The following is a 23,087-nucleotide window of genomic DNA, read 5'->3' on the forward strand; positions in this document are numbered from 1 at the left end:
AGTTGTCAAAATACCCAACACCCAAAGGTAAAGGGGGAAGGCTTTAGTTAGCTCACAGTCTGTGGAGGTTTCCGACCATAACGGGCTGGCTCTAATGCGGGTGGCACACGGCAGAGGGCAGCCGTTCATGGCAGCAGAAGAGAGCGGAAGTCAGGCCTCTTTCCTGCCCTTACACTGTACGCAGGCTGCCAGCCTTAGGAGCGGGTGTAGCACTCATACCCTTAGTCCCAGCAGTGGACCTCAGCCACAAACTCGATTCAGCAACCCCTGAAAAGCCTGCCCCCCTCCCCAAGAGTGATAACTAAAGTGGTAGCTTATGTATTACCTTTCTTTCTTTTCCTTGCTAGGTAATAGCTAAGAGAAAAGAGGATTCTGGAAAGATAAAACTTTTGCTTCATTGGATGCCTGAAGACATGTAAGTATTTGAAGCACTGTGCCTAACTGATACACCTGTGTTTTATTTTTATTAAAGCTTATGCACAAAAATTAATGAACCAAATTTAAAAGACTTAGAGAAAGTATACAGTGCTTTGAGGTTGTCAGGATTAAAGAGCATCTGAAAATAGGAAGAGTATCTGGCTCAAGTTAATAAAAGCTTCAGACCTCTTTATTTTCATCAAAAATAGTTGCAACATTTTTCTCTTTTCCTTTCCTTTTTTTGGCGGGGGGGGGGGGAGGGTACTGGGGATTGAGTGTGTGGCCTTATGTTAGGCAGTTTAATCTACCAGTGAGCTGCACCTCCATCCCTAAGATTTTGAGGCAGAATCTGTCCAAGTGGCCTTGGGTAGCCTGGAATCTGAAATCCTCCTGCCACAAATTGAAGAATAGTTGGGAATACAGGTGGCATGCACCACCCTGTCCAGCTGTGACACTTTTGAACTTATTTTTAGGATGTGATGTTTTTTAGGAATTTGTTTTATTGTAGGGGGGATGTCTTTGAGACAGGATCTTGCTGTGTAGTGAAGGGTAGCGTCAGACTTGCTAGGTAGCCCAGGCTGGGCTCTAGCTTGCAAGACTCCTGCCTCAGCCTCCTGAGTGCAGTATAGGATTTTTAATGACCTCCAAGTAGTAGGTAAGTAGCCTTAGGCATGACTTTTTAGAAAAAAAGTAAGTGTTTCCTAGCATACAGGGAATGGTATTTTAAAGAAAAGCTGTTGCCTGGGTTTCCGGCAGCCATAACATTTCTGTGTTTTAGTATCCTTCTAGAGGATTTTTACCTAAGTCCTCCTCAGTTCAGATATTTCATGCTTAATTTCCCTTTTACCTTTTCACAATTTTGTTAGAAAGGTCATGAAAATGTATCATGAGATATTACACAAAGCTGATAAGCACTGAAAATAAAATGAATATACATGAATGAGATTTTGTGTATACTTCACAAATTAACAGTATGTGGCTAACACTTGCCTCTGCCCCAGTACTGTTTTCCCAACTCGTTTCTGAGGAGCTGTTACTGACTGTGGTATTAATAGTTCTCGTGTGGGTTTGGGAATTCACAGTGCACGTTTGTATGCTGAGGAAGTTGCACCTTTTCAAAACTTGGTTGTGGGGACACATTTTCCACAGCTCTCCACTGCGTTACCATGCTCCACACACGCACGCCTGCAAATCACAGCTCATTCCACAAGCTAGACTGGTTTTGTGTACATGCTAATCTTTATTTATCTGACTTGTTTTTGTTGAAAATTGAAGCCAACCATTTTTCTTTACTATAAAAAGTGATACGAAAATCTCACAATACACACACTGTGCAGTGTTGAGGTGTTTTGATAAATACTGCTCCCTAAAGGTTGGTGCCAGTTTGCAGACCCATCGACTCCATTAGAGAACTTACCTCTCTGGCTCACTGTCAGTATTGGCTTCTGTTTTTGGCATGCTGGGCACTGAACCTGGTATCTTGCGTGTGCGAAGCACACCCCTAACTCTCAGTATTGCCTCTTACTCCAAGTAAGATAATTTTTTAAAAACCGCTCTTCAGTTTTTATGTTTTGAGATAGAATCTCACTATATAGTTTAGTCTGGCTTTGAACTCACTTATGAAGCGTAGGGTGGCCTCAGATTTGTGGCAGTCCTGCCTCAGCCTCCCTAGTGCCAGGGTTACAGGTGTGTACCACCCACCGCCTGGCTGAACTGTTCTTTCTTTGGTGAACAGGTGATTTTTGGGTTTTTTGGCCTTTTCTTTCTTCTGATGAATTTTCATTTGATTCATACTGATATTTAAGATCACTTTATATTAAAATTGTAAACATCAGTTCTTTTAAAAAATGTGAAAACCAAGTGTCTAGTATGTTGGAAATTGAGTAATTTAAATATAAAAATGCTTTTTCAAACTTTTTTTTTTTTTTTGAGATAGGGTCTTGCTAAGTTGTCAGAGAGCCCAAGCTGGGCTCACACTTTCTTCCTGCCTCAGCCTCCTTTACAGTTGTGTCCACCACACACTGCTGCCCTCTCTTCTGTGAGCGTGCACTTGCTGCCCCCGGGTTTGTGGCTGAGCCTCCCTGGCCTCAGAAATCTGTTAGTGGAGGCAGCCAGCCTCAGCTCTGCCGCCCCCCACCCGCCGTTCCGCGCCAGCATGGGGATAGGGAAGGTGGGCGAGGGAGAAATCTGAAATGACTGTTTCTAATCATCGATTTTTTTTTTTTTTTTAAAATTCACAGTCTGCCAGATGTATGGGTGAATGAGAGTGAACGACATCAATTAAAAACTAAAGTAGTTCATTTATCAAAGTTGCCCAAAGATACTGCCTTGCTTTTGGACCCAAACATATACAGGTAATTTATTTTGTGACTTTATTCTTTACTGTTTGAATTCTAGTCTTCAGTCTTTCTAAGTTTTGGATAAGTTAAGGTTTATTTTTGAGTACAGTTTGAATGTCCTTTATAAAGTACTTAGGACTAGACATGTTTCAGGTTTTTTTGTTTTTTTTTTTTTTTAATTTTGGAATGTTTGCGCAGACACTACCCAGTTGAACATCCCTAATGCGAAAATCTGTAATGGTTCCGAAAGCTTAAGATTTCAGAGCATTTTGAACTTGAGCGTCTTCAGTGTGGATAGTCGGCCTCTGCTGGATATTAGCACCACGTGCCTTCCTTTCTCGTGCCTTTATCATGTGGAAATCATGGCACAGAGCTGTAAACGATACAGTCCAGGAAGGTGGTATTTTGGTGCACTTTATATGCCTGGCCAATTCCAGATTTGTCTGAAATTGAGTGGCTTATTTATGTTTAAGTATGAAATTCTTTGTGTCTTATCAGTCTTGAGGACCTGGGAGTTTATCACGTGTCCTAATACCATTAACTGGTTGCCTTTTAAAAAATCTATACCCTCTCCAGACCTTCCCAAAGAGTGGTTAAAAGTACTGTGCGTCCTGAGAGGTGGCTGGTTCTCGGGTTTGCAGTTCTGCTCTGTCCTGCCCTGCCCTCTGTCCTAGTGCCCTGCAGTGAGCGCAGGGAGGAGCAGCAGGTGGCTCTCGGTGCCCCAGCTCTGGCCCTCCCTCCCTCCCTCTGCACCGCCCGCCTACCGCCCTCTTCGTCCTGTCTCGGTCTCCTGTTCTGCAGGCTGGAGGTTGCATGCATCATGTGAAACAGCTTTAAATACCATAAATAAAATTATAATTTAATATGTTTTACATAGGAATAGGTTGAACTGGGAATAAGATGACACATAGTTTGTTTTGTCTTTTTGAGACGGGGTCTTACTATGCCGTTCAGGCTGGCCTTGAGCTCACCAGGCTGGTCTCGAATTTGCAACATCCTCCTGAGTGCTGGGATTACAGGCGTGCGTCATCATGACCTGCGACAAGATGACAGATAATTGAGGGGTTTTTTCGGTTGTCTCACCAGAGCAGCTTATTTTTATTGCTCTTGCACTATGTAGAAAGCAGTTTAGATATTTTAGTGCAAGTGATTTAACAAAGTAGTGTTTAGGGTTAGAACTGATGTTCAGAAGTACATAGGAATGCTAGTGGATGTTCTCAAAATATTTGATTCTACAGCTGCTGATTTCATTCTTGGGAAACGAGGACACTTAAGGGGTTAGGTGCTTCTGTGGGTGTAATTTCCTTACCCGTGCCCCTCCCCCACCTCCCTTTTAGTTTGAATTCTAAACTTTGTGCTTCAACTATTCTGGAGGTCAGAGCCGAAAGGGAGAGTAGCACAGAGTCATAGAAGCCCCTTCACTTGCTATGCTGCAGCATCGTTGCCTGAGTTTCTGGATCTGGACTAGGAAACCTGAGAAATTAAGTAAATGGGGAAAAGTTACTGTAATTTGTGTTTTAGGAGAAATAAATGAATCTTTACATATGTGTGATTAAAACTATGGCAGACTTGCCAAAAATACATTGAACTTCAAAGTGAGGCTAAAAAGAACGTATTTATTTGGGATCTGAACATCAGTTTTCAAGTAGTAGTTGGTAAAAATGTGTTAGACATGAAATTCTTTCTTAGGAACATAGCAGGCTGCATAAAAGAGTCATTACAAAGCTCTTGTTACATAACTAATTACATTCAGATGTTGTGGGAGTAACTTTCTGCCCTTTTTTTTTTTTCCTTCGACCATTTCTTTTTGCCCTTTTAAAATGTTTTTTTTGAGGGAGGGTTTCTCTGTATTGCCCAGGTGGCTTTGAACTCCTGGCTCAAGTGATCCTCCTGCTTCAGCCTCCCAAATAGCTGGGACTGTAGGCAGGCGCCACCATGCGGAAGTTACTTTTACCGATAATCTGTAGTCATCACATTGCCTGTATCTTTGTATTTTTAATGTCTCTTCTGAACTGCTCATTGTGTTTTGATTCAGTTGAATAAAAGAAAATTCCTTTTTCTCTTTTTCTAGAACAATGCCGCAGAAGAGGTTGAAGAGGTAAAAAATAAATAAATACATAAAAAGCAAACAAGCGGGGACACCTGCAGTCTTAGTCACTGACAATGGGCTTAGGAAAAGTTGCACATTAGAGTCAACCCCTTCCTCTTTTTTTTTCTAATCCAGTATTTAGAGTAATATTTATGCTTAGTGTAAACATTCTGTGAATGGAGTAGGCTCTCTGTGGAGTATATTAATATATTACTGTGACCCACACTGTCATGGAACGGTACTGCGGGAGCCTGAGCAGACACTCTGGCAACTTAGGAACAGCTTCTCAAAGGCTTTGCATGCTCGCTGCTTTAAGCTGCTTTTTTTCTTCCCTGTAGTGATTACAGTAGTTTCATTGGAAAGAAAAACAATCACAACGTGTGCCCTTACAAATACCAGAAGCACTGTAAGAATATTTGTCTTGACAGTGTCTATTGATTTGAAGTCATATTAGGCAATATTTAGTGAAAATTCTCGATATAATTAATTTTTCAGCCATGATAAATAGATGTGATTGGTTGCCATTTGTGTTCTTTTGCAGAACTCTGATAAGAAAAGTGTTCAATTTGTATTTAAGCAAACAGTGAACGGCATTTGCAATCAACTAAAAATTCGTCTATCGAATTAGGGCTGAAAGTCTGTTACAGAGTGTTGCAGTGTCTGGTGGCTCCCTTTCAGGACTAGGGCTTTCTCACGGAGTACAGTATGTTGGTATTTACCCGGATAACTCAGTTTGTTAACGGTTTTTGAAAAACCTCTTTCAAATTAGAATAATCTTCGTATTTTCAGTTAACCTATATGACTCTAATTTTTTTCTGAGGAAAGCATTTGGTTTTTGAATTCTTTTTTCTTAATGTAAGAAAAATTGTATTTTTTTTAAAGTATCTTCAAACTGAGTGAGTCTTTTATGCACCAAAGTTGGTTTTGAAAAGGAAAATAAAAATCACTTTCTTGCTTGGTAAGCAAGAAGCCATATGGAATTTTTTTTAACTTACAGAAATGGAAATATGTGTAACTTGTTAGTATTGTATCAAACAAATGTTCCATAGAGTTAATAGAACATTGCTTGTAAATAATTCAGCAGATTTGTAATATATTTTTATATTATGAAATGTACTGTAGATGTTTTTCTAGAGGCATGAAAGTTAAATGTATATATTATGGTAGAAATAATATTGAAGGATATTGTAATTCACTAGTGCTGCCAGAGGAATTGTTAATAAAGCACCTTCTTTAACAATAAATGTCTTTTGCAGACCTAAAGGACTATGTACTACTGTTAATATCTCTAAGAGCAAAACGTATTGAACATCCTTCCAGAAAGTCTTTGAGGGAGGACCTGTACCCGTGATAGAATTATGGCACTCGTTTCTGATGGTGACCATGGAGTCAGTGTTTCCCTTACTGTCGGAAGGACGTATTGTAAAGTCCGTGGTTATATGCAGTCAGACTGCACAGAACACTCCTGATGGAGGAGTCTTCACTTCACTACAGTGATCTAAAACCAGCAGTTTTTACACTAGATTTTTAAAATTAATAATAGACAAAAATATAGAATTAAACCTTTGGTTCCAAAATGGGAAAGAGTTCACGATGCGTAAATCATTTCTCATTTGCTTTAAAAAATGATAAACAAAATGGGAGGCGTTATTTGTTAACAGTGGGGTGAAGAGCTATATCCACGAAATGAGTCACATAAAATTCAATGAAGTGCGAATAAAAGCACTGCTACTATAAGACGTTCTGGAACGGTTGTTTAATAAGGGTGTTCTCCATATGACCTGTAGCAAATGTGATTTTATTTTTTAAATGAAAAGAAAAAGCAGCGTGCTTTTTTGCTATTTTTGTTTTCTTTGCTTAAGCACTTCACCAATTGCTTTATTCTGTATCTGGGAAGTAATCTGCAGTCTCTCCTTTGTTCTTTTTACATTTTGATTTGTTATACAATTGCCAAATAGAAGTGTTTCAGATATATAGTTTGTACCTGTATTTTTATTTTATTGCTTCATGTTCTTGTAAGTCGTTCTTACTTGACCGATGATTGTAGACTTTGCTTGAGTATTTTTTCTAATAAAAACAAAGCAAATCTCATTTAGCTTCAAATTGTAACAGTTCAATTACATTTTAAAATGGCACCTGAATATACACATCCAACATTTTCTTTAGGAGCACAGTAAACACATTAGTTTTTTCATTGTAGCAGTGCTTAGATGTCAAAGTCAAATTTCATGGTCATTGATTAGCCTTGGAATACTCAGTCACTTATAGTCCTTTCTGCTGCTTATCTGACTTTGGTTTGATAGTGTCAGCACACCAAAAAGCATATGGAATTAAAATGAGCTAATTTTATAACGTGTGTATACACACAATTATGACTGGAAAATAAGTGCGAACATTTTCATCTCTGTTGTTCAGTTATTGATACCTGCTCATCTGTAGTGTTCTTGCTACCATCTATGTTCTTTCCGCTCCCAAATACGACGTCTGTGATATGATGCCTGACATGACCTCTCGCTCCGGGTCCACGTGCAGTCTAGCACTGGGCAACCTCCGGCCTACACACGTAGCCCTCGTTTACGCAGTGTCTGTGGCTGCTTCTCCCTGTACCCGGGGAGGCGAGCGGCAGGACCTCCGGGCCTGCAAGCCTGAACGATTTACTCTCTGGTCTTTCAGAAAAGTTGGCTGATCCTTGTGAGGTGATAAACTTTTGGAAGAACAAACTTAAACCTTGGATTTTCCATGTTGGATTTAACTATAATAGTGTTAATTTGGGTAATAGGACAGTGCATTCAATTTCAGTGAAAGCTGTTTAATGTTTTACAGTAAATGTTGCCATATTAGACACCTGCAACAAATGATGTTTTGGGGGAACTTTTATATTGGACTTGTTAATAGTTAATCCATCATTTTACCATTTGTATTTTTGTATTTTGTTTTACAAAATAGAAGCAAATGAGATTTTGTATATCAGACTATGTTTAAACCATAAGGCACATCTGCTTTATTTAAAAGCATTTTGAAGTAGAAAATATTGTAAAATTTAAAGTTGTTTATTTTTCTAATAAACTTTTTCAGTACATAAATTTTCCCTACAGTGGCCACACATTACTTTTGAATTTCAGATGAAACTAAGATGGACAGTAATTAGACATAATTTCAGATTTGTTTTATTCATTGAAGTATTGATACTCTTGTCAGCACACCCTTGGCTATAAGATTTTTTTCTCTTTCACATATTAATAAAATGTTTTAAATACGTATTTACTCTTAAAAATACAGAATTTGCCAGCTGTTTAAAGCATGTTCTGTGGTTTGCTCCTTGATTTTTTTTTTTTATTAATACATGGTGAACAAAAGTGTTAGATTTTTAAATAAAATATAAAAATGGGTAAATAGAGTTGAAGTATTTTATGTATTTCATGGGAAGAGGGTCTTTCCGTTTACTCACAGCTTTATAAAATTGTACCTCTACGTAAGTTTTCCAAAAGCAAACGAATTTTTAGTTTATGTAAATTCTTCACACAAAACCTGATACATTTCTCAGGCCTAACGTGGACCTACAAAGAGATACTTATGAAAAAGTTTTATAAAAAAGAGTTAAGTCATGTATCATTTTTAGACTTCTTCTGAAAGAAATGGTACATTTTGGGGTATCTAATTTAAAAGTTTTCTATTCTAAAAAAGTGCAAGAATATTTCATAAAAGGATAAAAATGTTTTTAGAAAGATTTCCTGCATTCGTATTTTCAATTGTTAAAGACTGTGATCTGGTATATGGCATTTTGAAATTCTAACACGACGGCTTTAATAAAAAAACTTTATAGATTTTAAAAAATTATATTTTGTCATTTTTGAATAGTTATAAACCTCAGTAGCCTTAAACTATAGGAGTGAAGTTTGTATTTATACTTTTTACCGTTAAAGTTTTATGTAAAGTTTTATGCCTGATTTGTTTCCTGAATTAGATTTGCATCTCTCACGTATGGACCTGTTAATCTGAGAAAGGGTTGTGAGCAGATTAGAGCAGGAACTGTGACTCCGATGTTTCCTCTAGGTCAGCGTTCTCCACGTCACGGCAGACCTGGGCCGACACGGGAGAGGAGACCGTGTGTGTCGCAGCGGCACCGGGACACTGTGCTCGGGGCTGCCGCACAGTGCGAAGTACTGTCGTCTCTAAGTACTTGTTGAATTAGCATGAGAGATGAGTGCTCAGCAGGGTAAGATGACTTAGAGAATTGCAGGAATAAAAGGAGGGTAAGGTTGAAGTAATCTGGTTTCAATCACAGTGTGTGATAAATTGTCAGTACCTTTTCATATGGCCCTTACAAAGCCAGTTATCCGTCAGTTTGTGTAAGTATTCTCAACAAAAAGATTGTTTAGGGTTATATTTTTATGTACCCCGTTGTAATTGGTTTGGCTCATTTCATTAAAAATACTTGGCAGTTTTTTTGTGAGGGGAAGGGTCTTCCTATGTAGTCTGTGCTGGCCTTAGATTTACTGGGTAGTCCAGCCTGAGCCCTCAGTGAATCCTCCCGCCTCAACCTCCCAAGTGGCAAAGTTCTTTCTTAAAAACAAACGCCAGTTATACGTATGATATAATGGGCTTACTCAGTGTTGGAGTCTTGACTTGAATATTTTGTCAGGTTTCCAAACAACCTTGCTGCCGCCCCTGTCTTTCCTCTGCAGTGTTTCTGTGCGTCTGCTAAGGAAAACGGGAGAGGTTTTTCTAAATCTTGCCAGCTTATGAAACTGTCATGAGTTTGCATGTTTATTTCATGAATCTATTTTATTTTATTTTACTTTATTTTTTCCGGTACTGGGAATCGAACTCACGACCTTGTCCTTGCCAGGCAGGTGCTGTGCCACTGAGCTAAACCCCCAGCCATGGATTTATTTTATTTATTTGTTTTTTGTGTTTTTGAGACAGGGTCTCACCATGCAGTTCAGGCTGACCTTGAGCTCACTTTGCAGCCCAGGCTGGTCTAGAACTGACAGCAATCCTCCTGCCTCATCCTTCTGCCTCAGCCTCCCAAGTGCTGAGATTACAGGCATGCACCACCACGCTCAGCTTCATGAATTTATTTGTATTTGCATGCCTGTTGCACTTGCTAGGCATAAAGTGATTATATTGGGGGGGGGTCTTTTTGGAAGAATACTCAATTTTTGGTGGCAGGCTGTGTAGTTAGAGGAAAAGAAGAGATTCTAAAACACGAGTTTGCACTCTTGAGGGGGAGGAGCTTGTCCGCGCTAGGCATGTGCTGTGCCCAGTCACACCCCAGGCTCGGGAGTTTACTTTCCATAGCGGAGCCTAGAGCCTAGTGCCGGTCTAGTGTAGACACCCTTCACTGTTGCAGAATTGCCACAAGTTTCTTAGCTTGTGTCAACTTGTATTTGAAGTAGAAGAAAGCCTAGTTTTTTAGAACTTGCATAGTAAATGTCAGTCTCTCAGCTCTTTAAAAATTTTGTTTTGGTCTTTTTGAGACAGGGTCTCCGTATGTAGTTCAGGTGGCCTTGCACTCACTTTGTAGCCTGGGCTGGTCTTGAACTCTCGACGATCCTCCTGAGTTCTGTGATTACACCGTGTGCCACCATGCGCAGCTCTTAGCTTCTCTTTCCATGTATATCCTTCCCTAAATCACCTGAAAGATCAGACTTTCTGGTTTTTTTTGGAGGATTTTTTTGTTTTTGTTTTTTGGAAATAGCATCTCACTATGTAGTTCAGACTGGCTTTGATCTCGTGCCAGTCCTGTCTCAGCCTCCCAAGTGCAGGGATTACAGGCATGCGCCACCATGCACACCTCAGATTTCATTTTAAAATGTAATTCAGGATTGTGAACCAGTCCTTCAAAATCTGTTGTAAACATCAGCAATATTTTTGTTAAAATTACTGTTTTTATTATTACAGTTGTAGTTGCCAAATAAAAGAAAACAACAGTATAGAAAATACAAATAAAGGTAAAAACTGTTACTTTGAACTCACCACATCTGCCTGGTCTCCAGATTAACATTTTGGTTAATTCTTCCAGAACTTGTCCTCATTTAAATTGTTGTATACCCAGTCCTGTGATTTCAGTCCCCTGTACCCCCAATTCAGGGAACTGACAGAAGTCTTTATTCTTTTTCAGTGGCAAGGTATCATAATCTGAGTTATTTAACCATTCTGTGTCTGTTGACGTTAAGGTACCGATCTGTCACGAGGGTAATAGAGCAGCATCCTTGAGCTGCGTGGGATGGTATTTCTAGAGTGTAATTTCTGGAAGAGCTTCCAGCTGGCTTAAGAGTTTGTGAATTGTGTCCCTTGCAAGTTTTAGTATTGCAAAAAACGTTTCCTGAAAATCTCCCATTAATGGGAGTAAATGCTTATTTTCGTACCAGACATGCCCAAACCCATGGGCTAATGCCTGTTACAAGAAACATTTTAAAATAAAAAGTTTTTTGTTTTTTTTTCTGGTACCGGGAACCAAACCCACGACCTTGCGCTTGCCAGGCAGGCGTTTTTGCCACTGAGCTAAATCCCCAGCCCCTGTTTTTTTTTTTAAAATGCAGTAACTGTATATCTTGTATGTGCTCTAGACAGTTCCTTTTCACTTAGTGTGGCGCAGGCAAGCCAGGTGTGTCGGGACCATGGGTGCGGTTTGCACACACCGGAAGGAGTATGCAAACTCTTAAACCAAAGTCTTGTTTTTACTTTGGAGATGAGATCATTGTATGTTGCCCAGCTTGGCCTTGCATTCCTGGGCGCCCAAATGACTTCTGCTTCGGCTTCCTGAGTGCTGGGACCACAGGCACATCCAGTGTGTGTATCTCCGCTTACAGTCCCTTCGTACTCTATGCGAAGCATTTGAAGAATCTTAGGCCGGTCCTTAGTACTGAGGATGAAAAGCCCCCGCAAGCGTGTGCGAGTGCACGTCAATGTGCACGTGGTTGGGGTGGGCATGTGGGGTCAGTGCCACAAGTGGCGAGTGGCCCTTGCCCGTCCCTCAGCTGTGTCCTCCCTCTGCACACATGGGCAACCACTGAGCTGCTTTCAGTCACTACTGGTTGTTCCCGTTGTCTAGGTTTTTATATAAGTGGGATCATATGGCATGTATTAAGTCTAAGCATAAATGATTTTGAAATGGACAATATCAAATACATACAGACATACATACATATAGGCTATTTGTACTTGAAGCTAACTATTAGGGACAGCAAAAAATAATCCAAACTCAGATGCTAAGTTTCATTACATCCGTTTTGAAGGTAACTGTATGGCTTAGGGTGGAGGTCTCATTTTCAGTATGTGAGAAATGTAGTCCAGCCTGGTCTCAAACTCGCTAATCCTCCTCCCTTGGCTTCCTGGGTGCTGGTATTACAGGCAGTGCACCACCATGCGTAGCTCTGCTTGGAGGGTTATTTGTCTGTTTTTTTGGTCTTTTTGAGACAGGGTCTCACTATGCAGTTCAGGCTGGCCTTGAGCTTACTTTGTAGCCCAGGCTGGTCTGCAACTCATGACAGTCCTCCTGCCTCAGCCTCCAGAGTGCTGGGATTACAGGTGTGTGCCACCACACCCAGCATGCTTTGGGTTTTTAACCTAAACAGGTACACATTGAGCCTTCCACAGTTTGTCAGTTGTGTTCAGTTAAGGTTTTCCTGCCTGAGTTCCAGTTCCTGTCCTGTCCTGGAGGTTTCTGTCCTGGCTTTCTGCCTTGGCAAGGTGATTCTCTCCAATTTGGGGGACATTGTTGCTCTGTGACCTGAATTCTCTTAATGGTTCTGGGAAAAGTAGATTCTTTCAAGTTCATTGTTTCACTTGTTAGGAGAACTGGTGCTGCTAGCCTGGAAACTAGAAGTTCAAACCTTTAGAAATAAGTAGTAAACTGTTATCATACATTGCTATAGCTTCATTAGTGTAAATGAGACCCAAGTGTATTCAAGGATGAGTTACGTCTTCAGACTTAGATTATTTCTGATGCAAAATTACAATATTTCTGTTGTCATAAGGATTTTTTTTCCCCCTTTATGCTACCATGTAAAATACAGGGGGGAAAACCTGGGAGATTTGCCAGGTGTGGTGGTACACACCTGGGATCCAAGCACTCGGGAGACTGAGCCCAGCCAGAGGATCCTGAGTTTGAGGCCAGGCTGGGCTATGTAGTGAGTTCAGGGCTGACCTGGACTACTTTGCCAGACTGTCTTTTAAAAAAAGGCTGGGCTGGGGATGTAGCTCAGTAGGTCAGTGGCCTGCCTTGTACTGGTAAGGTCCTGAGTTCGATTCCCAGTACCAAAAAAAAAAAAAAAAAAAAAAAAACAGTAAAAACCAAAACACCCAAAGTGAAGGAACTAAGTGGAAGAGAAACAGTTCAGGCTGTAACAAAGTACGCAGATGAGGTGGCTTACATGTGGCAGAGGTTGGTTTCTCACAGCTGGGGAGGATGAGCTGTGATGTGAGCTCGGCGCATGCGCTGTGGGGCTGTGTGGCGACCTCTCAGGTGCAGACTGCTGGTCTCAGGCCTCACAGGGTGGGACCGGCGCATGCGCGGTCGGCACTCACCGCAGCTTCCCCGCGTGGCGCAGTCAGCCCAGTGCCGAGCTTGTGGGTTAGGGTTTCAACGTGAAGTAGGGGATACAAGCTTCAGTCCGTAACATTCTGCACCTTGCCTCCCAATTCATGTTCCTGTTGTGTGCGAAATCAGTGGCCCTCACGACCCCATCGTACCTCTCTCCAGCATCTACACGAGAGTCTCAAGTGTGGGGTGTCATCTAAATACCTACATCAGATAGGCGTGGGGCTCATCCTGAGGCCCGAGTGTCCCCAGCTACGAGCCTGTGAAGCCCAACAAGCTAGCTCCAAAATTGCAGGGGTGAGTCAGGCACGGGATGGACCTCCCATTCTAAAAGCAGTGGGGCTGGGGGCCAGTGATAGAGCTCAGCGGTGCAGCACCTGCCTGCAAAGCGCAAGGTCCTGAGTTTGATTCCCAGCGCCGCTCCCCCGCAAATAAAAGCAGTGGGGAAGTAGAAGGGGCTGACAGCTCCTGCGGAAGGCCGCAGCCTAAGGGGCCAACTACGCTGGCCTTGAGAAACCCACTGGGCTCAGCACCCTGCCTTCCGGGCACTCCGTGTGGTGGCCGTGGCTTCCGAGCGTGCGGGGCCAGAGGTCTTGCCTTGTGGGCCCGTCGTAGTGGCAGTGTCACGCCCACACTCGCGCCCTGTGGAGGTGCCCCTGTGCCATGACCCCTGCCCTGGAGATCACCCCTTTCAGTTCAGCGCTGGCGCTCAGGGCGTAAGGCGGGCTTGTGTCCACGGTAAACAGAGCACTGTAGGAGAAGAGCGGCTACGCTGACGCACCTGCCGTAGCCTGGCCGCTGCACTGTGGAGTCACCCGCCCCGTCCCGGCCAGCATGCTGGCTGCTCTGGGTTCTGCGCATGTTGCAGGCCCGCAGGAGGTCAGGATTTTGCATTTGCCGGAAGGTTTCCCCTGAAACCACGCACAGTGCGATCTGTAAGTAGAACCGGTATGCGTTAGGTGGGGAGTGTGCATGTAGAATTCGGTGGAGAACAAGCAGCCCGTCACCCCTGAAGATCGGGAAAGTCCGCCCAGCGCTTCCCGCGTCCCAGTTTGTGCAGTGTGCCGGGAAGGCATTGACTAGGACAGAAGGCCCCGTCGCCGCCAACCCTCTCGGGAGCGCAAGGGACAAGACTGGAAACCAATAAACGCGTGGAGGCAGTGCCAGGGCCCTGGTGAGGGCTGGCACCGGGTCAGTCGCAGTCAGGCCCGCCCTTGAGAGGTGTCAGCGGGGCCTGAGTGAGGGGTGCTGCGGCGGGGCCCACGGGGAAGGGCAGGGCGCCGCAGCTTCTGCACCAACAGCACTCGGGGCTCTGTCGCTGCTGCCCCGTTGCACTGGGAAAGCAGCCGCAGGGGTGCAGCCGAGTGGACACAGCAGTGTTGCAAGCGGTGGTGGGCCAGGCTGGCATGTTGGCCTTGACTTCCTGCTGACGTGGGTGTCATAAGCCGTTGGCAAACACGTTGAGTTTTCTTCAACGCGTGATCTGAGGCAGTGCAGGACTCCGAACAGGTGAGTGAAATGCCAGGGTTTCTTTCATCCCCCCCCCCTCCTGGTACCGGGAATCGAACTCACGACCTCACGCTTGCCAGGCAGGCGCTGTGCCGCTGAGCTAAATCCCCAGCCCCTATTTCATTTTTTATTGTATCGCAGTTGTACTCCCTGAGTTTCACTGACATTTTCATATCTGTCTCGATTGACCATACCCTAGCCATGCTTTCACCCTTCCCGGTGCCTTCTTTGCCCCGCTTTCCGGACCCTTGCTCAGTCTCTGACGGTCCCTCTTTTACTTTCAGGTCATTTCTGCCGCTTCTGATTTCCATGTACAACGGAAAACACGTGATGCTTGCCCTTCAGTTTCTGAGTTGGTTTTTTTTTTTTTTTTTGCTTCACATCGTGTCCATCCATTTTCCTGCAAAGGAACGATTCATTTTAGAGAGGACTGTAGGTGATTTTGTGGGGAGCAGAATGCTCTCTCCGCAGTGCATCGGAGGCAGGAGAAGCTCTTGAGGCTTTCACACGGGGGTGGGGATAGGAGAGGGCCGGTGGCTTGGATTGAGGTGGCCGCAACAGAGCGAGCAAGAAAGGTAATAAACAGTCCGCGTGCGACAGGGGACGTGCGTCTCTGTGCCCCGGGCGGCTGAGCGTGACTCGCTCCTGAGACCATCTGAGTGAAAGGTGAAGCATTTCTAGTTCGGGGAAGACCACAAGAGTGAGCTCTGGTGGAGCAGGTGCGTTTGGTGAGGTTTTAGATGCCTGTTAAGTGGCAGAAAGTAAGCAAGCACGGGGATGTATTCCGTCTGCTCTGTGTCAGGGAAAGAGACTTGAAAGATCTTTGTCGGGAAGACTGCCACAAGGAAAGGTAATAGGAATATTTCAGACAGCACTGGAAGAGCACTCGACTCCTTTTGATAAACTTAAAACAAGGGTAGATACCTTTTTTTGTCTTTTTTTGGTATTTTTTGAGACAGGGTCTCGCCATGCAGTTCAGGCTCGCCTTGAGCTCGCTTATGTAGCCTACACTGGTCTCGAACTCCCAGCGATCCTCCTGCCTCAGCCTCCCAAGTGCTGGGATTACAGGCATGGGTTACCACGCCCGGCCTGAGAGTAGATACTATTTTGTACTTCCTTCCCCAGTGACGGTGAGCTACGTGGCGCAGGTGTGTGTCGTGGAGCATTGGATTTCACTGGGGTGGGATTTTATTAGGCAGGCGGGAACTGAGAGAAAGCGGGTAGGAAAATTCGTGGTGTGTGGATCCCAGTTTGGGTAGAGAGGGAAGTGGGGTTGTGGTGCATCAGGGAAGAAGCAAGCCGCTGTGGGGAGCAGCGGGGGCCGGGGGGCGGACGTTGGACTCAGGTTCGGCGAAGAGGCAGCCAGGCAGGAAGGCAGAGGTGCGGCGGGGCTCCTGGAACGAAGGCTTCGCCCGCGATCTGTTTGTGGCTAGCACGGGGATCCAGCTTGTGACCGTGAGAAGGAGCGAGGGAGGCGGCGCTGAGGATGTGGCTGAGAGGCCAGGGTGTGGCTCGGCCCTTGTTATGTGCATTTCAGAGTCACTAAGGGCGCGGGGCGGCTTGCGAGTGGGGGCGGGCTCTGAGGAGCGCACAGCGGGGGGCAGCAGGTGAAGCCGAGAGCTTGGTCACCGCAGGCCCGGCGCCGAGCGCCTGGGTGTCTTCTTCCTGTGTTCACGACCCATTTCCCAACCCCGAGAACCCAGACTGTCCCAGGAGAGGCTTGGGAGGAGCCAAAAGGAGTGCCTTTGAGTAGTACTTACTTCTGTCATTAACTTATTACATTTATCCTTTAGGGACGCAGAGCTATCATCACATTCAGCTTGCCAAAAATCATACTTTCCAGTTGTTTGAACTGACTTTCGTGCGCCATTTTACTTTTGTTTTTATATTTTTTGATCTTTACCGTCATGTTTTTTTTTGTTTTGTTTTGTTTTTGAGACAGGGTCTCCCCATGCGGTTCTGGCTACCCTTTAGCTCACCCATGTGGCCTAGGCTGGTCTCGAACTCACAACAATCCTCCTGCCTCAGCCTCCCGAGTGCTGGGATTACAGGGGTGCGCCACCATGCCCGGCTACCATCATGTGTATTTTATTATTTATTTTTTTATTTTAAAGGAAATGAAAAATAACAACAATAACCTAGACAAAAACCAAACAACACGCCAACAATAAAAATGATACAGGGCTTCAAAACAAAGTGATTGGAATTAACATTGGTTGTTACATTACCTTTTATTATCTTCAACAAAGTTGCTCACATTACCAGATATAAGAATGCAAGATCGATCAAACCATTAAAGAGAATAAAAAATAATAAAAAAATTAGAAATGATACAGAGCTTCACTAAACAAGATGGTAGGAATTCACCAGTGGTGGTTAGATTGCATATTGTTGTCTTGAAATTAATTTTTCAGATAATGCTTATATTTCAGTGGGTTTTCACTAAATTGTTTTTTATATTCCTAAAGAATACTGGGATTATAGGCGTGAGTGTGAATCTATGTGGACGTATGTTTTCATTGCTCTAGGAGAAATGCCTATCTTTGAGACTGCTGGACCATATGGTAAGTATAAGCATGTCTGATTTTATAAGAAACTGCCAAACTTTTCCAAAGTGTTTGCAACGTCTCTTCCATCAATATGAGAGGGTTCCAGTTGTCCCATTTCTTTATCAACACTTAGTATTGTTCAAATTTTTATTTTAATCACTCTAACTGGTATGTTCTGTTATTGCATTCTGACTTTATTTTGCATTTCCCCAGTGACATCTTTTCATGTGCTTATTGGCCATTAGTATGTCTTCTTGAAGATGATGTTCAACTCTTTTGCCAGTTTTAAAATTCACTTTTTAAAAAAATTGTGAGAGTTTACTATATATTCTGTATATCTTTGTTCCAACATACATATTATGGTTTACCTTCTCATTTTCTTTATTATATCTCGGACAGAAATCTTTGATTCTTTTAAAGTCTGATTTACTAGCTTTTTCATAATGGCTTGCAGTTTTTGTGTCCTGTTTAAAAAAATGTGGCCTACCTTACTGTCATAAGATTTTGTTCTACGTTGTCTTTTTTTTGTTTTTGGTTTTTCTCCGGTACTGGGAATCGAACTCATGACCTTGCACTTGCCAGGCAGGCGCTGTGCCGCTGAGCTAATTCCCCAGCCCCTGTTCTACATTGTCTTACAAAGTTTTAGCTTTTACATCGAGGTGTGGGATGAGGTAAGTATTGCAGTTTGTTCTGTTCAACCAGTTCCGTCACCACTTGTTGCAAAGATGTCCCTTGCCCCATGCCACCCCTCCAGTGCCTTTGTAAACAAAATTAGTTTACTGTATAAAAGTAGGTCTTTCTTTTTTCTTTTTCTGGGCAGTGCTCACGATTAAATGCAGGCCTTGCATATCCTAGCTAGGCGTTCTACCACTGAGCTACATCCTCAGCCCTTTCTATTTTACTTCAAGACAGGGTCTCACTAAGTTGCCTAGGCTCAGCTCTAACTTTCGATCCTCCTGCCTCAGCCTCCCTAATAGCCACACCTAATAACGTGTGCACAGCGCTCCCTGGCTTTCTGTGGCTCTGTTTCTGAATTGTCCATCATGTCCCATTAGTCTGCATGCATGTATTTATTTCAGTGCTTCATTGTGCTAATTACGGAAATTTCAAGCCTGAAACCCGATAGTTTAAATTCTCCAACCTTTAGGCTTTGCAAGACTGTTCTTGATTTTTCATATGCTTTTGTTTCCTTACATGTTTTAGAATTGATTTGTCATTTTCTACACATAGATGCTGAGTTGGTTTTTTGTTGTTTTTTTTTTTGTATCAGCAATCAAACTCATAACCTCAGGCTTGCCAGGCAGGCACTTATGCCGCTAAGCTATATCGCCGGCCCGATGCTGAGATTTTTGATTGGGGTTGTCTTGCATCTTTAAATCAATTTGGAAAGCTGGGCGTGGTGGCACATGCCTGTAATCCCAGCACTTGGGAGGCTGAAGCAGGAGGATCTCTGTGAATTTGCAACCAGCCCTGGCTCTATAGGGGGCTTCAAGGCCAGTCTGTACTGACAGCAAGAGCCTGTCTCAAGAAAACCCGAAAAAAACAAATAAAAAAATCAATTTGGAGAAAATTACCAATTAATATTGGCTTCTAATCTGTGCATAAAACATACCTCTGTATTTATTTAGGTGTTTTTAATTTCTGTTGTATTTTATAGATTCATTGGAAAAGGAACATAGTACATGTATTTGCTTTAATTAATCCCTAAGTATTTCATGGATTTTTGTTTTTTGATGCTATTGTGAATGGCATTTAAAAATATTGGGATGCTGGTTGTGGTGGCACATGCTTGTAAAATCCCAGCACTTGGGAGGCTGAGGCAGGAGGATTGTGGTGAGTTTGAAGCCAGCCAACTGGAGCTACATAGCCAGACCTTGTCTCAAAACAAAACAAAACAGACTAGGGGTAGGGATATATCTCAGTGATAAAACATCCACCTATTCAAGGTCTTGGGTTCAGTCCCTAGCTGAGGGGGAAAAAGGGAGAGGGAACCTATGGCTATTTCAGGAATTTTTATTTTACGTATTGTATTATTTTTAGCTTATTTATTGATTTGCCTATCTGTTTGGTGGTCCTTTGCACTGAACTACATCTCCAACCCAGTTTTGAGGCAGGGTCTCACTGAGTCACAAAGTTGTCTGCCTGTGCTTGAACTTGTGATCCTCCTGCCTCAGCCTCTGGAGGAGCCGAAATCACAGATGTGCACCCCTACACTGGCTGATTTTATTATTATTATTAGTTTTTTTTTTTTTTTTTTAGACAAGTTCTTGCTTGTAGTCCAGGCTGGTCTTGAACTCACTATGTAGCCCAGGCTGGCCTCACACTTACAGCAATCCTCCTGCCCCAGCCTCCAAGTGTCGGCATCACAGGCATGCACCACCATGTCTAGTTGATTTTATTATTTTGAAAATATATGTTCAAAAGTCAAAAGTGTATTAAAAAAATTCTTAGCAGTCCCACTCCAACTCATCTTTTTTTAAAAAATTTCATTTCCATCTATTACCTGTATATCATAGACTAATTGTTGTTTTAATCTTTGGAAGTATTACCTTGTAAGTTCAGACTCTCTAGAAAGCTCTTGTCTAGCATGGTTTCCCTTGGTAACAGTCCTGTTGAACTCAATATATGCTTCTTTACAAAACACAGGGAGGATTTCACACCTTTGGCTCTCGAGGTAGAGGTCATGATCCACAGTGGCAGGGGCAGAGAATAGCTCTTATTTTTTAAAAAAATGTATTACATTATATAGTAGGCAAAATTTCTGGATATAGCTCTGAAAATGTTTGCAAGCACTTTATATTTTACAACGTATATATATTTTGGTAACAGTTTACCCTGTAGTTCAGGCTGACCTTGAACACACTATGTAATCCAGGCTGGCCGCAGACTCCCAGTGATCCTCCTGGCTTAGTCTGCTGAGTGCTGGGATCACAGGCGTGCGCCACCTCACCCAGTTTTGCCAACATTTGATGCTTTCATCCTTGCTGCAAACTGCATATGTGGTTAATTCTTCAGAAAAAGTGTTAATGAAAATTGGCAAGAGAACAGAGCAGCCCATTTGTCCTAATGTTAGTCATAGAAAGTGATACCATGAGGTCTTCTTGGCATGGTTTACTGTGCTCTCCTACCAAGTGGCTTCTACTGCTCCAGTCCCTTGAGGGAGGTAGCCCAGGTGATTGCTTTGCTTGGGGCCTGAGGCGGGGAAGTGATGCGTGCTTTCAGGGGAAGCATGTAAGGACTGGTGCAGAGTTTTCCTTCTTAGTCTCTCTCCTTCCTCCTGTTGCTCTGGCCAGCATGGTTCCAAGTGGCGAAGCTCCTCTTCAAGGTTGGGCCTCTGCCTGAGGTAGCATGGAGCAGAGCTCGGAGCAGATCAGGAATGTGAGTAAGAAATAATCCTTTTTTCTCTTGCAGTGCTGGGGACTGAACCCAAGGCCTCAGAGACGCCATGCGTGTTAGTCAGCTTTCTGTTGCTGTGACAACCCACCTGAGGGAAACAATTTAAAAGGAGCAAAGGTTTAGGGCCAGGTGTGATGGGGCACGCCTATAATCCCAGCACTCGAGAGGCTGAGGCAGGAGGACCCCAGTGAGTTTGAGGCCAGCCTGGGTTACATAGAGAATTCAAGGCCAGCATGCACTACTTAGTGAGATCCTGCCCCTGCAAAAGGAAAAGGTATATTTTTGCTCACGATCGCAGAGGGTTCAGTCCATGGTGAATGGCCCCATTGGTTGTATGTGGCAGAACGTCATGGCGGATGTGTATGGCAGAGGACAGCCTCACACCTCATGGCGGCCAGGAAGCAGAAGGAGGAGGGGCTGGGGCCCCATAGTTAAAGACACAGGCCCACTGACCCACTTCCTCCAAGTAGACCCCACCCCTTAAAGTGTCCATCATGTCCCAGCCACGCTATCAGCTGGTGGAAAAGCCTTTGACACATGAGCTTTTAGGGGAACATTTAAGATCCAGACCTTGCCTCTAGCCAGGGCTCACCATACCGAGCTGTGCTAAGCATAGCTTAAAATTTCCTAATACAAGAGAAGTTAATTTCATGATAAATGTTGGAAGCTGGGGCTTTAGATACAAAGAAAAATTAGACAGTGGTCTCTGAACACCGAATGATGTGGAAATCTTGAGTAACATGGGGAGATGTAAGGATCTTGAGCTCAATTTTGAACTGTACCTAGTAGGGAACAACAGTCTCCATCCAAAAAGTGACAAACATATTTATTCAAAATATGAGTTTATTAGTGTAGAGAAGCAAATGAGCCTGCTTTGCTTCTGATTAATTTCCTTGATTAGTTTCAAAACTTCTGATGAGAGGGTGAGTGGAAGGAAAATGGCAAAGATGCAGAAGATAATACCATAATCTGGGAAAGCTCAGATCCTCTAAGCCCAAGCGGCTTAGACTGGAAGAAAGACATTCTATCTGTGACAGCAAGAAGAAAGGAAAATTGGTGGGTACAAGCGTAGACAGATTTAAAGATTTCCTGCAAGAAGGTTGAGGAATAATAAGTAATTACAAGAGCTGTTCAGTGCTTTACCATATGCCATTTGCTGATCTCAGTGCTTATGTATTAAAAATCATTTAATCCTCCGAAGAAATCTACTTTCTAGGTAATATCTCCACAGAGAACGAAAGTGAATCCACTTTTTTCCTTAGAGGTTGCAGCTGAGATCCTCTGCTGAGATCGAAGGTGAAGGTGAAGTGGGATTGGTTTCTTAAAAGTCCATCTGCGTCTTCAAAACCTCTGCAAATAAACAAGTATATGGACAAGAGCAATGGACTTGTTTTTATAAAGTGGTGCTGGGGATGTAAGACATTTTCTGGAAGTACAAATCAAACAAAAATAGTTTCCAGAGGCTTTATTTTAGTTTTACCTGTAACCTATAATCTAAGGAAAAATTGTGTGGTGGTTATGCAAAATAAGCTCCAGATAATTTTTTCAACCTTTCCCCCAATCATAATGCTGCTGCTAAATCCCTCTCCTGAAAACACTTCTGAGCTGTTGGAGGAGGTGTGGAGATTAGAGGAAATGGAAAGTGAGTGGATGAGGTGTGGAGGAGCATTTACCAACCACGCACAAGGCTCTGATTTGATTTCCACGATGTGGCCAGGGATATAGCTCAGTGGCACAAGCAACTGCCTGGCAAGCATGAGGTCATGAGTTTGATTCTTGGTACCAAAAAAAATGATTTCCATGATGCACACACACACATACACACACACGCGCGCGCGCGCGTGCGTGCATGCACACACATACGGAGAAGCACATACACAATTGAAAATAACCAGGAAAACCTGGTGTTCCTCCAGCTAGATGACCCATTTTCTTTCTTTAAAGTTGTCTATCCACAGAAGCTTTAAAAAATTTCCCATATTGCTATGAAAAGATAAACTTGGAAATAATTTTTTATACTTGGTTGGCAAGACTCCCCCTTTGTTGTAGTAAGGATTTGTTATTTCTAAGCGCCTATGTATTTTTTTATTTTTTTGAATATCATATTCTTAATTTTACTTTTTTTTATTATTTTAAAGAGTAAAAGAAGGATAACATAGTAATGGGTGGGCTTACTGAATTACAGACAAAGTGGTAGGAAATTATCAATGGTTGTTGTTTTACATATTGTTATCTACAAGATA

The 23,087-nt window shown here is 43.0% G+C and overlaps 1 protein-coding gene across 1 annotated transcript in view; it reads left to right on the forward strand.

Moving 5' to 3' along the window:
- The window catches only part of Aebp2 (AE binding protein 2), a gene marked incomplete at its 5' end in the record, with an annotated part of 46,987 nt that extends 38,308 nt beyond the window's left edge, over positions 1 to 8,679 (forward strand). Inside the window, 4 exon segments of the mRNA XM_005379044.2 lie at positions 348 to 415; positions 2,658 to 2,771; positions 4,828 to 4,854; positions 5,387 to 8,679. Coding sequence (XP_005379101.2) covers positions 348 to 415; positions 2,658 to 2,771; positions 4,828 to 4,854; positions 5,387 to 5,432 — 255 coding nt within the window.
- Between the last annotated feature and the right edge of the window lie 14,408 nt (positions 8,680 to 23,087).

The sequence above is a fragment of the Chinchilla lanigera genome, unplaced genomic scaffold (genome assembly GCF_000276665.1).
Source record: "Chinchilla lanigera isolate Chin_1 unplaced genomic scaffold, ChiLan1.0 scaffold00012, whole genome shotgun sequence".
In the NCBI taxonomy this organism is placed as follows: domain Eukaryota; kingdom Metazoa; phylum Chordata; class Mammalia; order Rodentia; family Chinchillidae; genus Chinchilla; species Chinchilla lanigera.